The sequence below is a fragment of the Canis lupus genome, chromosome 17 (genome assembly GCF_048164855.1).
Source record: "Canis lupus baileyi chromosome 17, mCanLup2.hap1, whole genome shotgun sequence".
NCBI classification, from domain to species: Eukaryota; Metazoa; Chordata; class Mammalia; order Carnivora; family Canidae; genus Canis; species Canis lupus.
In genome coordinates, this window is record NC_132854.1 from 12611256 (window position 1) to 12627420 (window position 16165).

At 42.6% G+C, this 16165-nt stretch overlaps 1 protein-coding gene across 1 annotated transcript in view; it reads left to right on the forward strand.

Annotated features, from left to right (window-relative positions):
* SLC15A1 (solute carrier family 15 member 1) overlaps positions 1-16165 on the forward strand; it is a 50000-nt gene that overhangs the window by 18684 nt on the left and 15151 nt on the right. The window contains exons 6-16 of the mRNA XM_072782562.1: positions 1379-1478; positions 1710-1800; positions 3818-3901; positions 6573-6655; positions 9325-9411; positions 9958-10047; positions 12374-12418; positions 12570-12602; positions 12688-12776; positions 13485-13566; positions 15349-15468. Of these exons, the coding sequence (XP_072638663.1) occupies positions 1379-1478; positions 1710-1800; positions 3818-3901; positions 6573-6655; positions 9325-9411; positions 9958-10047; positions 12374-12418; positions 12570-12602; positions 12688-12776; positions 13485-13566; positions 15349-15468 (904 nt within the window). The remainder of the gene's footprint in view (positions 1-1378; positions 1479-1709; positions 1801-3817; positions 3902-6572; positions 6656-9324; positions 9412-9957; positions 10048-12373; positions 12419-12569; positions 12603-12687; positions 12777-13484; positions 13567-15348; positions 15469-16165) is intronic.

A 16165-nucleotide genomic window follows, 5' to 3' on the forward strand; every position in this document is an offset into this window, starting at 1 on the left:
TAAGGAGCCCTTTCCTCCCAACTAAAATTGTTTAGTTGACTAAGAGTTGGGGCTTTGTATGTCACCATCCCCACAGTTCTCTGGAGTCACTGCTCACCTAATGGCTTGCCGTTTTGGGTACATCTCAGCATGAGGCATGGTCAGCACACAGAATGGGGTATTAATCTTGATCTTCCCTAGAGGGACATAGCTCCCAGGGACCTTGGTCCCTGATTGTGCCAGGTTTCCTCAAGACTCTGTATCTATGGTTGTCTTCTTGTACCATGCTCCTGCTTATTTTTCAGTAATTGGGCTTCATAAATATTTGTTCCAGCCCTGTGTTTTGAGTCCTTGATGGCAAGCACAATTGACATGCTCCTCTGTGAGATTAATTTCCCATCACTGCAGTCTGACCCAGTAGACAACTTACAACAATTCTTTTTGTTTCCTGTGCTTGGGCCTCAGTTCCCCAATCTATGAGTAAACCCATCTTATGAGTTGGGGAAAATAATCATTGAAATCCAAATTAGTTGCTGCAATTCCTGCAATCTATGAGTAAACCCATCTTATGAGTTGGGGAAAATAATCATTGAAATCCAAATTAGTTGCTGCAATTCCTGCATTTCTGGTTTGTTAGTCAATCAGATTGCTGTTTAGACCAGGTCCCTCTCAGCAAATCCTGCAGTGCCCACAGGGCCTTGGGTTGGTGGAAGGAAGTGGCTGCATGCCCAAGGTCAGCAGCTCAGACTTCCATGTCTGATTCCCAGCTACCCATGGAGGAGCCATGAGGCCCGGGTAGCTCACCTTCCCCGTGCCTCTGGATTCTCTTCTACAATATCATTTAAGAACAGGGATATTGGAGCCAGGCTAAGTGGGTTCAAATGCTGACTGTGCCCTGTACTGGTTGTGTGACCTTGAGTAAGTGTCTTAACTTTTGCAGGTAGGTCCCATTTTTACTAAAGTCTATCTTGTGTGGGACTAGACTACCACCTCGTGCCTGGGTCTGAGTAGTACATGGCAAGTGTAGAAGTACTCCAGTGAGAAGTACTCAAGAAAGTTTAGCTACTTGGTTTGTTTCATGGAGTTAATATTATAGCATACCTACAACTCTCACAAGAGCACAGGGAATATCACATCCAATTGGCCGTGTTTTGTGGTCATTTAAAATGCTTGGAGTGGCAGCGCTGAGCACAAGTGCTATTAAGAGGCAAACAGGGGGCACCTGGGTGGCTCAGGCAGTTAAGCATCTGACTCTTGATCCCAGCTCAAGTCTCCCTCTCAGGGTTGTGAATTCCAGCCCCACGTTAGGCTCTACACGAGGCATGGAGCCTACTAAAAAAAGAAAAAAAGAAAAAAAAAGAATCTCACATTACTGCAATAACCCCTCTCCTTTCCCTAGGGCACTGTCCATGATTGGCCTGGCCCTGATAGCTCTGGGAACTGGAGGAATAAAGCCCTGTGTGTCTGCATTTGGTGGAGACCAGTTTGAAGAGGGCCAGGTAAGATCATGTACCTTCTCAGAAATTACATAAATGAACTGTAAACAACCAGGAATCACGTTCCACACACACAAAGTCTATTCTCCATTTGATTCTTTTCAAGGACATTTGAAAGCAGGACACTGACTGACCTTTTGGTTAAGTTAGAAGTGAAAGCAGATCATCAGCTACATTTTATCACTTGAATGCATAACCGAAGTCATATTGTAAACTTCTTCCTTTTTATTACAGGAAAAACAAAGAAACAGATTCTTTTCCATCTTTTATTTGGCCATTAATGCTGGAAGCTTGATTTCCACTATTGTCACTCCCATGCTCAGAGGTAAAACATATCTGAAGGGGATTTTTGTTTTCCTCTTTTTAATTATGGAGAGAAATTCAGATGGAAAGTTTAAGTTCTTGTTTTGTTCTCATGTTCATTTTGTCCTGCTATACTTCCGTTGTTGGATACATGTTACATACTTGGAAATCCAGAAGATGAGCTTCTTGTCTTTTCTAATCTTTTTTGACCCTCCCCCCTTATCCCAAAGACCACTGAAGAATGGAAAACGTCCTCAGCATAGCAATGGATTTCTCTAAATTTATTGTTAATGCAAAGTCTTCATTCACGGTAAAGGATAAGACAAGAGGTGCTATTTGGAAACCACACCTGGATAGGTCCTAGTTGACATTTTTGCTTTCAAGCTTTGCTCCCCAGTGATGTTCAGGGAGTTAGGAATGGGCGAGGCTTTACCCTTTGCATTCCTCTCCTCTCAGCTATTTCTAAAAGAACCGCCCAGGAAAGAAAATGAGACAGCAGCTATCAACAGCTTGCAGATTTTTGTGTTCACTGACACTTCACTGAGAGTTTGTGAGTTTCCCACGTAGAAGGGAATATTCCAAGACAGATTAGACCAACCAGCACCAGGGCGGTCACGCTGCAAAGTAGATTAAATGATGAAAGAAAATATTTTGTGGGGATTTATGTATCTCTGCATGGAATAGTAGCGTGAAGATGACACTTAAACCCCATTCCAACTTGTTTCATATAAACATTTAATAGCCTTCATTCTTTTCCCTCCCCTCCCCCTGCCTCCATTTCTACTAGAATATGTACTATGCAAGTTTGAATTGCAAAATGTGTTAAAAAGGGCAATTTTAAAGGCAAAATTGTGGCTCTCACACAAATATGAAGTGAGCATGTGCCATGATTTTACATGACTTATTAATGATGAGGAAACTGGAATACAGCCATAATCAGTTAAATTAAAGATTTGACTGATAGAGATTGACATTCTTCACAGAGGGAAGAGTCCTTTTGCATTCCATGAACTGGAATCATTTGTACAGCTTTGAATGAGAAACATTTGCATAACTATCAACTTTGTACGAGTTAACTTCTTTCTCTATAGAACTATGAAATAGCTATTCAAAGACAAAGTCAAGCCCCTTCCCGATCATATTATTCTCGGAGGTTCCATTCCATTGAATTTCCAATAATCTATTGCTCCTTCCAAAATCTGAAGTTTTCTCCTTTACCAATCCTAGGATTTCAGAGCTAGAAAAGATCTGCAGTCAGGGGTTAGCAAACTATGGCCAATAGGCCAAATCCAGAAATCTGGACAAGACCATCCATTTGTGTGTTGTCTATGGCTGCTTTCATCTTAGAAAATCAGGGTTGGGTAGTTGGGACAGAGACTGAATCATCCACAAAGCCTAAAATATTTACTATCTGGTTTATTGACCCCTTCCCTGGACCATCTAATTGCTTTCTAATTAGCATGAATTTGGGAAGCCTGGATGGCTCAGTGGTTGAGCATCTTGTCTGCCTTCGGTGCAGGGTGTGATCCCCGGGTCCTGGGATCGAATCCCCACCTTGGGCTCCCCGCAGGGAGCCTGCTTCTCCCTCTGCCTCTGTCTCTGCCTCTCTCTGTGTGTCTCTCATGAATAAATAAATAAAACCTTAAAAAAAATAATTACCATGAATTCAGGAACGCACAATGTTGATATCCAAGGGTACTTTTGAGTTTATTTACTGAGTCCCTGATCTTAAGTTATTGTATCCAGGTCATTTTTATCTCCCTAACTAAGAAAATCCACAGAAGGGTTCCCACTGATTTTGGCTTGTCTAGTAACAGACCCCTATTTAGGAACTAAGATTAGAAACTGTGTTCATCACCTGCTCTTTCTACTATGAAGCTGCTTGACTCAGCTGGCAATGAAATCACTAAGGCACATGGATAAGTCTAGAACATTAAGTGAAAACAATATATAATAACCAGTTGAGGATTTTTAAAAATGATAACCATCTAAGCATTACCAACACCATAATGAATTTTAATCTTGTCATTTCTCTTCAGTTCACGAATGTGGAATTTACAGTCAGAAAGCTTGTTACCCACTGGCATTTGGGGTTCCTGCTGCTCTCATGGCCGTATCTCTGAGTAAGTAGAAATCAGTTGAATTAATATAATCCTATGATCAGGTGAAACCCTCACATTATTACAACCAATTTTTAAAAGCTCATGGAATAAGTTGTAATAATAATTCCCATGCTCTGAGAATCAGAGTTGGTATATTGCTTCAGAGGAAAGAAGGTGAAAAAAGGGTTTATGGGAAACAAGATCTATTGAGCTGGACATTGAAAGTTTGATACTATTTAGGAGACTAAGATGAAAGTGACAGGATCTGTTAGACAAGGTGACCCCATGGCCAGAAGCTTTTGTGCTTACTCATATGTGCTCATCTCTAGCTTGTCGGAACACATGGCGACCGGGGTCAGCTGCCGTTCAAATACTTCCAATGAGTATCTAGATTTCCATAATGTATCATCTTCAAATGTTCCTATTAGAGGGGTGCCCAGGAGGCTCAGTTGGTTAAGCATCTGCCTTCGGCTCAGGTCATGATCTCAGGGTGCTGAGATCAAGTCCTGTGGGGGGCTCTGTGCTCAGTGGGGAGTCTGCTTGAGATTTTCTCTCTCCCTCTACGCCTCCTCCCTTACCCCTGCCCCACACTCATGTGCTCTTCAAATAAATAAACAAACTAACTACGATTATGCTTTTTTCTTATGGAGGAATTGAGAACAGGCCAAATCCTATGCATCAACACTGTTTCTAGAAGTTTCTATTGGCAACAATCTTGTGCTCAAATTAGGCTTAAGTTAATCAGAAGCTTAAAGATTAAAATATTAGTTGGCGGGCAGCCCCGGTGGCGCAGCAGTTTGGTGCAGCCTGCAGCCTGGGGTGTGATCCTGGAGACCCAGGATCAAGTCCCATGTCGGGCTCCATGTGTGGAGCCTGCTTCTCCCTCTGCCTGTGTCTCTGCCTCTCTCTCTGTTTCTATGAATAAATAAATAAAATCTTTAAAAAAAATTAGTTGGCAAAGAAGAGTAGACTCAATCTATAGGGCATCTTTGCCTTCCACATCTGGATTGAGGAAGAAACATTAGGTGAGGGTACAAATGAACTTCTCTTTCTTCAGCTATAAAACAGGCACATACTTGGAGTTATGCTTGAGTTGGCACTTATCAAAATCTCAGGCCCTCAAAATGAGGAAAACAAGCAGCACTCCATCAATCCATCAGTCCATCAGTGCTTTTAAATTTTTTTTTAGACTTTTTAAAAAATTTATTCGTGAGAGACACAGAGAGAGAGAGAGAGAGGCAGAGACAGAGGCAGAGGGAGAAGCAGGCTCCATGCAGGGAGCCTGATGCGGGACTCGATCCTGGTTCTCCAGGATCAGGCCCTGGGCTGAAGGAGCGCTAAACCGCTGAGCCACCCGGGCTGCCCGTCCATCAGTGCTTTTAAATTATTAAATTGTGCGAGTAGATAATCAGAAATCCTAGTATAAGTATTGTGTTTTCAGGGTCTCCTGCAGGAATGCATTTTTCTAAGCTATTTTTGCAATATGTCTTTTCTAGTTGCACCTGAGTGGTTGGTCAGTTTAGCATCTGTCCCTTGATTTTGGCTCAGGTCATGATCTCAGAGCTGTGAGATTGAGCCTCAAATTGGAGCCTGCCCAGCATGAAGCCTGCTCAAGATTTTATCTCTCCCTCTGCCCCTCCCCTCTCCAGCTCTTACTCTCTCTCTCTTTTTTAAAAAAAATTTTTTATTTATTTATTTATGATAGACATAGAGAGAGAGAGAAGCAGAGACACAGGCAGAGGGAGAAGCAGGTTCCATGCCGGGAGCCCGACGTGGGACTCGGTCCTGGGACTCCAGGATCACACCCTGGGCCAAAGGCAGGCGCTGAACTGCTGAGCCACCCAGGGATCCCCTCTTACTCTCTCTGTTACAAAGAAAAAACAAAAACCTTCTCTAAGAAGATCCATGGAAGAATTATCTCGTTGTAAAATGCTTTTTTTTTTTTTAAGATTTTATTTGTTTTAGAGAGGTGGAGGGAGAGAAGGGACAGAGGGGAAGGGAGAGGGACAAGCATACTCAGCACTGGGCTCAGAGCTCGATGTAGGGCTCCATCTCATGACCCTGAGATCATGACCTGAGCTGAAATCAAGAGTCGGACATTTAACAGACTGAGCCCCCAGGCGCCCCTGAAATGCTTTTACTTTTATAAAACTGTAGCTGCAGAGGCAAATAACCCCAACTGTGTTTCTGTACCATGAATTTAACCACATATGATTAAGAAAAAGCTTTAACAAATTAGTTCCTTTTTTTTCTGAATATTTATAAAGAAAGAAGAAACTTTTCTGCCATTGCCACCAGGAAATCAAAGCCATGATTTCTGTCTTTATGGAATTATGCACTGATCCATTATGCAAAAGCATCTATCCCTTTGTCTCCCTTTACTGAGGGTAGACTGTGTGGGTAGATAGCTTCACTGAGTGTCTGTGAGCTGCCCCGAGGTGTGGGGAGTAGTAATAGGCTTCAGTGTTTGTATACGAGAACATGAGTGTAACATCTGTAACATCGCTCAGAAGCTCCAGTGATCGTTAGGATCAAAAGCACTTTCTACATGGGGAGATAGGTCAGCAAGCCCATTATGTGGGTAATCTCAGTGTTTCCAAAACAAGCTGATAACTCAAATAAAAGCACATCTTCTAGGTCACAGGTGTTTCTGCCAAACGCCTTGTTAACGCATCTTCTTTTGCCTTCCCAGTTGTATTTGTCATTGGCAGTGGAATGTACAAGAAGTTTCAGCCCCAGGGTAATGTCATGGGTAAAGTTGTCAAGTGCATTGGTGTAAGTATTTTGGTAGCCCCCTCTCTCCATGCCATTGAGTCATTCCAGAACCCTCTATCTCCTTTAAAGTAAAATGCAATGGAGCGTTGACTTTTCTTTCAATGTCTTTATTAGTGTTCTTAGCTGTTTCAGGAAACTGCAGTTTCTTGTAAAACTCACCAGATGGAAAGGAACACAAACAGAACTTGAGCAGGGAGGGATAGAAAGGGCTCTTGAACTGTTCATTAGATCAGCAAAGAAAGGCAAAGCAGAACAACTTTAAAGCTATCTGACCAGCAGTCCATGGCTGATGTTGGTCAGGAGGCCATGAAGCAAAAGGAGAGAGACGTGGTTCAGTACCCTGTCAAGGGTCTGAAGTGTGGAAAGTGTCAGCCATGAAAATTTCAGGAATTAAGGCTAAGAAAATAATAGTTTAAAAAAGGAACATGCAAGGGGCACCTGAGTGGCTCAGTTGGTTAAGCATCTGCCTTGGGCTCAGGTCATGATCCAGGGTCCTGGGATCGAGCCCTACATTGGGCTTCCTGCTCAGTGGGGAGTCTGCTTCTCCCTCTGCCCTTTCCCCTTGCTCATGATCTCTCTCTCTCTCTCTCTCTCAAATAAATAAAATTTTAAAATAAATAAATAAATAAATAAATAAATAAATAAATAAATAAATAAAATGAACATGCAAAATGAACAGAGATTCACATATGAAGATTATCAACCATATTTATAGCAGCAAGAATTCACAACACTACCAAGTTTCTGGAAACAGAAGAATGGTGCTTGACTTATGGTACATCCGGCCGTGCTCTGCAGCCATCCGAAGCCTTGTTTTCAAAGACTATTTGGTGACAGCAGCATGCAGGATGTGGTTTCTTCCCTATGAATCTATGTGCTATATGTGCATGCAGGCATATTTAAAGGCAGGAAATAAATGTTGATTGTAGGAAATCTTTCAAAAAAGGAATCAAATAACCTTCTGCCCCATAAAGCCCCCATTTTTTAAATGGATGTAGATATTGCATAATTGGGGGAAATGTGTCACTTATTTATTTTTTAAAAACCACATGTGTGGATGAAAAGACAGCCTTAAAACAATTTTAGTCCTTTGCTTTCCCTTTACTTGGCTTTATTGCATTAAATTATACATGTGTACTTCACTTTGTGAAATAAACGCTTCCTCGTGGTCATAAAACTTCCCTCCTAAAAAAAAAAAAAAAAAAAAAAAAACTTCCCTCCTTCTGTACTGTCCCCTAAAATGAGAACAATTCCCACTATGAATGTTTTTTTCTAAGCTAAAAGGGGAGCTTACCAATTCTCTCTCCAAGACCTTCCTTAACAAGCACTTGACAACTTAGTTTAAACTCCAAAAGAATGACATGAAGCTATTAAGAGTCTCAAGAACGGGACTTTCTGGTATCCTAAAATTGGCCCTTACCTTTGAGTCTCTGCCTTGTACTCACACGTGTGTCCCCAGGCCACCAGTACCATCGCCTTCTCTTGCTGCAATGTCACCGCACTTCCAGTGAACATGCACCATGCAGCATGGTAGCCACTAGCCACACGCGACTGTCAAACGTTTGAAATGTGGCAAAGGCAACTGGGAACAAAATTTTAAATTGGATGGATTTCATTCAAATTAATTTAAGTCACATAACTTCTTATGAACGTGTTTCTGTATAGTGGGTTCTCTTAAATTTTAAAACTGGTACTCAGCTCAGTGAGTGGAAAACTTTTAGTACCTTTGGGACAACTTAGGTATGTCAATTTACTTTTCCAAACTTAAGTTTTATAAGAAGGAAATGCAGTCAAATATTTCTGATAAAAATTGAGCATCCAAATTGTAAAAGTGTAAAAGTGTAAAATATACCCTGGATTTTGAAGACCCGGCATGAAAAAAGAATGGAGAAATTCGCATCAGTTTTAACATTTAATATTATTAATAACTTTACATAATTATTTAATTACTGATTTACATTTAATGTTAATTTATTACATATTAAGATCATATTTGGGGCTTATGGAGTTAAATAACATACTTAAAATTAATTTCACCTATCTACCTGTTACTTTTTTTTACTTATGTATATTTTTATTTTAATTCTGGTATTTTTTTAAGATTTTATTTATTTGAGAGAGAGAGAGAAAAAGCAAGAGAGAGGGAGCACGAGCAGGGAGAGGGGCGGAGGGAGAGGAGGAAGAGGGAGAAGCAGGCTCCCCGCTGAGCGGGGAGCCCGCTGAGGGGCTCTGTCCCAGGACCCTGGGATCACGACTTGAGCCAAAGGCAAACGCTTAACTGACTGAGCCACCCAGATGATCCTAATTCTGGTATAGTTAATGTACCCATGTTATACCAGTTTCAGGTCTATCCCTATTACGTTTAATATGGCTACCAAAAAACTTAAATCACAAGTGGCACACATTATATTTCCATTGAACACTCCTCTCCAGAGGGCCTGGAGAGTAAAGTAGTAACGGTATGACTTTGTTTACCCCACTCCAAGGCTCATCATTAGAGATTAGAAATAAATGCAGGTTATGCCTCTTAGCATCATCATTATACTAGTATATACAATTTTGTACCCATCTTCTCTTAGTTTTCCTTTAAAGGCAGTTTTCCTGAAATGTATTTCCCTGAGAAAGTGGTCGGTTCTGTTTTGAAATTTGATTTTTCTTCTTTCCTTCAGTTTGCCCTCAAAAATAGGTTTAGGCACCGGAGTAAGCAGTTTCCCAAGAGGGAGCACTGGCTGGACTGGGCTAAAGAGAAATACGATGTAAGTGGGTCATTATCGCTGCAGTGGTCCCGGGGTCTTCCTCCAGAAGGAGAGCATCCATGGTCCAAATTAGGCTGTAGGACTCCAGCTACATGGACAAAATTATTGGTTGCATCCTTATAAATTCAATTAGTGTTTTAACCAAGACTATGCAAGAGTATTTTTTAATATTGAGAAGAACTTGATAAACAATGGGTAGAATTTATCTGGAAACCATATTATCTTTTCATAGTCTTTTGTTTGGCATAATCTGCCATTAATTATGTGTGGTTGTGATCACATAACTAATTTGAAAACAGAAGAGCTGGTTGGTGGTGGGGTTTACATTTACTAGAAGTACATTTAAACTCTAGTAAAATGCCTCCTAAGCATTTTGAATGGCTGAAATTTTGAGTTTTCCAAAGAAATCTGGGGTATTCTTTGGAACAATTAGTCATCTCCCAGCTTGGTTGTGGGTGCAAGTATGTCTACACAAAAACAGCATTGCTGATAGCTATAAGTGACCCAGGTCGTGGCTGATTTGTCCTTCTCCTACTTTATCCACAGGAGCGGCTCATCTCTCAAATTAAGATGGTCACAAAAGTGATGTTCTTGTACATCCCACTCCCAATGTTCTGGGCCCTGTTTGACCAGCAGGTAGTGTGAAGCTGTGTTTCTATACAAATTTCTGTCTTTAACAGATATTCTATGGGCACTACCATGAATGGGGTGGTACCTAGTATTTAGCTCCTAAAAACATTCTCCAGTGGTTTCTTTTTTCTCTGTTTATTTATTAAGTGTTAGATCACAGTGAATTTCCTTTTTAAAAAGATTTGAGAGGGCAGCCTCGGTGGCTCAGCGGTTTAGCGCCTGCCTTCTGCCCAGGGCATGATCCTGGAGACCCAGGATTGAGTCCCACATCGGGCTCCCTGCACAGAGCCTGCTTCTCTCTCTGCCTGTGTCTCTGCCTCTGTGTGTGTGTGTGTGTGTGTGTGTGTGTGTGTGTCTCATGAATAAATAAATAAATAATCTTTAAAAAAAGATTTGAGAGAAAGAGAGAAGAGTGCACACATGCAGAAGTTGGAGGATGGGGAGAGGGAGAGGGAGAAAGAGAATTGTAAGCAGACTCCCTGCTGAGCACGGAGCTGTCCTGGTACTCCATCTCATGACCCGAGATCATCGCATGAGATCTCATCCCATGAGATCATGACCTGAGCCCAAATCATGAATCAGACACTTAACCCACTGAGCCATCCAGGCACCCCACACTGAATTTCTTTAAAAAAAAAAAAAAGACTCTAGATGGTTCTATCCACATTTCTGTTGCAAAACAATGAGGAAAATTAGGTGTGGGTAAGTAAAGGAGACTTTGGAAAGATTTGATCGAAGTATCTAGGACTCTTATCAGGGGCATCTGGGTGGCTCAGTTGGTTAAGCATCTGCCTTTAGCTCAGGTCATGTTCTCAGGGTCCTGGGATCAAGCCCTGCTTTGGGCTCCTGGCTCCTCCTTCGCCCTCTCCTTTTGCCCCTTTCCCCTACTTATGCTCTCTCACTCACTCTCTCCCTCTTTCAAGTAAATAAATAAAATCTTTTATTATTATTATTATCTAGGACTCCTACCAGTCAATCTGAGAATAAAGAGTTTTTCTGATACAGTATGCTCAGAGGATATATAATATTGCCTTTTATGGGATCCATAGAATATTGAAGCTGAGAGGCGCTTGATACCTCTTACTCTAAAATGGAATACTTAAACTAGAAGCACCATCCAGGGATGTAAAATGACTGCTCAAGTCATTCTGACCAGAGCAAGGAAGTAGAACCCAGACTGCTGCCTTGTCGCCCTGCTCTTGCTCCCACCGCTGTAGGAATTTTTCAGATTTGAGTTAAATAACTCACTGCATGATACTCAGCAAAGTAATAAGATATTGTTTCTTTTAGAAACTGGAGCTTTAAAAAACTTTACAAATGGCAGATGGTTTTATTGTGTAGGCAGGATCATTATAAGGGCAAAACATCTCTTAGAAAAAATTTGAGTGAACACATTAATCTCTTTATTTGTAAGTACGGGATTTAGATTAGCATCTTAAACACAGGAACACAGTTTTGCATGTTGAATAGGAACCAGCTCTTGGAATCAGACTTGCACCAGAAATACACTCATCACGTTTTAGCTGTTGTGGCTAGGGGGATTCCATAACCCTTCTGGAAGGGAAATCCTCCCTAGTAAGCCTGTGGGGATCCTGGCTGGCTCAGTAGGTAGAGCATGTGGCTCTTGATCTTGGGGTCATAAGTGCGAGCCCCAGGTTGAGTGCAGAGATTTAAAGAAAAAAAAAAAAAAGAATTCAAGCAGTGATATATTTCCTGACTTTCCATGATGCCTTCTAAACAGAGTGACTAGGTTATGTTGAAAACTTTATGTGTTCAGTCCTCCATGGAAATAATCATGTATATTTTTACAGTCCTGAGTCGTCTTTATACAAAACAGATCAAACTTAACTGGGCTGCCCAGGTTTAAATCCATCGCTTTCTTGATGGCTTTCCACTTCAGGACAGCCCAGACTGTCAAAAATGGTCCTTAAATAATAATGATGTTCTTGAAGCTGTGATGCCAGTGAACATAGTATATACTCCGTGTGCATAGCTGCCCCACTTTGCAGATGATGCCATGCATTCCAACAGGCCTCACACACGCATCTTTGTCCTTCCTAGGATAGCTGTGTCTCAGAGTGGTGCTCTGTAGGTTCTTCTCTTGGGGTAGGAGAACTATATGTTGTGTTGATTTGTACAGCAGAAATGCAAGTTGTTTGGTTTTACCCAGTATTACAGTGGAGCTGGGAGATAACTTGGGATGTTGAAAAAAACATTTAAATCCCAGAACATTTCAGACTTCATTCCTGATCTGGAAAAGACTCAACCCTGTCTTGCAAAATGTTTAAAACTCATGTTCCCAAATGACACAGCAAACGTATTTGTTTTTAAGGGCTCCAGGTGGACACTGCAAGCAACAGCTATGAGTGGGAAAATTGTAAGTTTGGGGATATCAAGCTTCTCCACCTCCCTGGTCACTATTCCTTTGCTCTAATCCCCTGGCCCCCTTTCCCCTTCCCTGTCATGACATTCCTCCAGCTGATCATCTATGGGAACTTATCAGTGACACCTTCCCCCTCTCTTTTTAGGGACTTCTTGAAGTTCAGCCAGATCAGATGCAGGTAGGAACAAATACTTAAGTTGCTTTCTGAGTTCAAAGGCACCTTTGAGACAAGAGCTAATGGTTCGTTCCCACTTCACCCGTAGACTGTGAATGCCATCTTGATTGTCGTCATGGTCCCCATCATGGATGCCGTGGTGTACCCTCTGATTGCAAAATGTGGCTTCAATTTCACGTAGGTGACTGGCAGGTTTGGGTTAGGCTCTCTGAGTCCTAGGGTTTTGCTAACACTGCATTCCCTACAGCTTTTGGTGCCTCAATGGAAAGAATATCTTCCCTCCCACCACACCACCTATGTAATGGGGTTTTAAAAGAATTATTTTTGAATTAGAAGCCTATGCGCTGATGTTTCTGGAAATTTTCCCTTCAAATAAAAGTACTATTAATGGCAACCTGAAAAGCTTCTAATTAAAGCTTTTCATATATGTAGATGATAGAAACATTAACTATCATCCAATGTATCACCGGAGCTATAGTTTCCAGAAATTAAATGTAAAAATGCAGATAAGAGGGATCCCTGGGTGGCTCAACAGTTGAGTGTCTGCCTTTGGCCCAGGGCGTGATCCCGGAATCCCAAGATCGAGTCCCACATTGGGCTCCCTGCATGGAGCCTGCTTCTCCCTCTGTCTGTGTCTCTGCCTCTCTCTCTCTCTTTCTGTGTCTGTCATGAATAAATAAATAAAATCTTTTTTAAAAATGCAGATAAGAAGCTGCATTACTTTTATCCTTCTTAGTCTTAATGATAAATAAGAGAGCGAGACATTTTCAATGGGTGTTTTTGTAGAGAAGTTAGTTTTGTTTGGGCAGATGGTGGGCAGGGAGTGTTATCATTAGCTCGCTTGTGTGAAGCTGGCTGAGAGCCACTCTTCAACTTGTCTCCCAGCTCCTTGAAGAGGATGACAGTTGGAATGTTCCTGGCTTCCATGGCCTTCGTGATGGCGGCGATTGTTCAGCTGGAAATTGATGTGAGTTGTCCTCTGGATCCCCAGTGGCCTTTCCTGCGGGTCAGGTGGAACATCCAGAGAAGTCTTTTTCCAGGACTGCGGGGAGGCTTTGGTGTCTGCCCACAGACTGTGGGCGCCAGGGCCGACGTGGATGTGCCACGGGGGCAAGGTGGTCCCTATCAGGCAGCACGCACTGTGGGTGCTCATCACCAGGAAGAGGGCGGCCTGGAGGAGGGGGCCAGCGGGTGGGTGCAAGCAGCAGGGAGGTGGATGGCAGTCACACGGGGAGTTCCTGTTGACCCCGCTTTTACAATGGGAGCGGGAGTTCATAGAACTTGCTCTTTCGCCATCTGAACTCCTGGGAAGCCTGGTGAGAAGTCCATCAGTCACAAACAAGCAGCACTTGGAAAATGTGTCAGTTGTCTTTGGGAAGATGCCTTTGTAGCCTAATGTTTCTAGTGATGTCGGTTCCCAGGCCAGTCCTTGTAGATGCGGGACCCACAGTGGCACCCCCACCCCGGACTCCTAGCACCCTCAGTCTGAGGCCAGGCTAGGGACGGGTGGGTGCTTGTCATGTGTAAGACCGGCAGGAAGCACCGTCCTCCCGCCCCTCTCCCCTCCTCCTGTCTCTGTGTGTGTCTTTCTCTTTGTCTTTCTCTGTTTCTGTCTTTAGCTCTCCCTCCCTCCTTCTCTCTCTTTTTTAATTTCTCTTTTTAAATGTTCAATTGTGATAAAATAGACATAACAAAAAGTTACCATCCTACACATTTCCAAGCGCGCCTTTCAGTAGCGTTAAATACGTTCACGTTGTTGCGTAACCCGTCTCCAGAACACTTTTCATCTTGCAAAACTAAAACTCAGTGGCCCTTGGAAAACAGCTCCCCATTTCCCCTCCCCGCAGCTCCTGGCTATCCCCCTTCTACTTTCTGTGTCTATGGGTTTGTCTACTCCAAGTACCTCATGTCAGTGGATTCGTACAGTATCGGTGCTTTGTGATTGGCTTATTTCACCAAGCGTAATGTCCCCGAGGTTCATCCGTGTTGTAGCAGGTGTCAGAAAATCTCCTTTTTTAAAGTGGAACCATAGTCTGGTGTTGGATGAACCACATTTTGTTTGTCCATCTGTAAATGGACATTTGGGTTGCTTTCATGTTTTGCCTACTGTGAATAGTGCTCCTGTGAATATGAGTACAGCCACTTGCTCCTGAACATAGCTAGCTTTGTGCAAAATGAATTGTGGAACTAGGACAGACTTCTAGAATAAAATAGAATGGATTGCTTCAGGGACACTGGGATATGAGTGAGAACACTAGGAAAAAAGGCAGAAACCCTGAAGAAACCGTGTGGAGGCAAGAGGCACAGAGCAGTTGTGAAAGGATGTTTAGGGCACCAGTCAGGGCTGTGCTCTAGGCTCCCAGAGTTATAGGGGATGATGCTGGCCTCGCAGGAGAGCAGATCTCATGTGCCACAAGACCAACTTGGTTTGGGTTGTGTTTACTCTGACTCCCTCAGATAGGAGGTTTCATAACCAAGCATCCTTTGATCTGGAGGTGTTAAGAGCAGGAGCAGCCTTTTTGTGACTACTTTGTGATTCCATGTTCTGTGCCAACATCATTTCCTATGGGTGCCATGAGGCAAGTGATGGAGGTTCTGGGTGGGGAGCGGGGGGCAGGGAATTGGCATCTCAGCCAGGGCAGCTTTCCATGGCTGGAGGGCTGGGATGGTGGCATTGCAGTGCCAGGGCCACGCTTATCTTCAGTATGCATAGAAGGCATCACCACCAATTTTCTTTTATTTTGCTCAGAAAACTCTTCCAGTCTTCCCCAAACAAAATGAAGTCCAAATCAAAGTACTGAATATAGGAAATGGTGCCATGAATGTATCTTTTCCTGGAACGGTGGTGACAGTTAGCCAAATGAGTCAAGTAAGTAGAAGGAAATGCAACTTTCCTTTTTTTATCTTCTGACCTGAGTCATATTAGGATTTGAAGAAACTGATCTATTTAATCTTTATTTAATTCCTACAACAAGCCTAGAACTGAAATGTCTTAGTATCTTAGTCTCATTTTGGCATCACTCTAGACCAGTGTGCCTCAAACTTTAATATGCATGTGAATCACTGGGGGGAGCTTGTAAAATGCAGATTCTGAATTAGAAGGTCTGAAATTCTGCTTTTTTTAACATGCTCTCTCTCAGGTGACAGTTGCCACTGTTGGTGAGTGGAACCACACTTTAAACAGCAAGGATCTGTCAGTGGTTCTCTACCAGGGGCTATTTTGTCCCCTTAGGGACATCTGGCAATTTCTGGAGACATTTTTCATTGTCACTACTCAGAGCATGCAATTGGCATTTCATATGTAGGAAGCCAGGGTTGCTGACACATGGTCCCATCACAAAGACTTATCTGGCCCCAAATGTCAGCAGTGCTAAGGTTGCAAAACCCTAATCTGGATGGCCACTGGTCTGAACTAGAGGCTCCCAAACTTGAGTCCACATTAGAATCACCTGGAGAGCTCTGATAATTCTGATACCTCAGAGATTTTGCTTTAATTGGTCTCATTCCTGTTCAGCCACGGTTAAGAACTACTCCCTTAGATCTTACCAAACTGATGACCTTGAAGA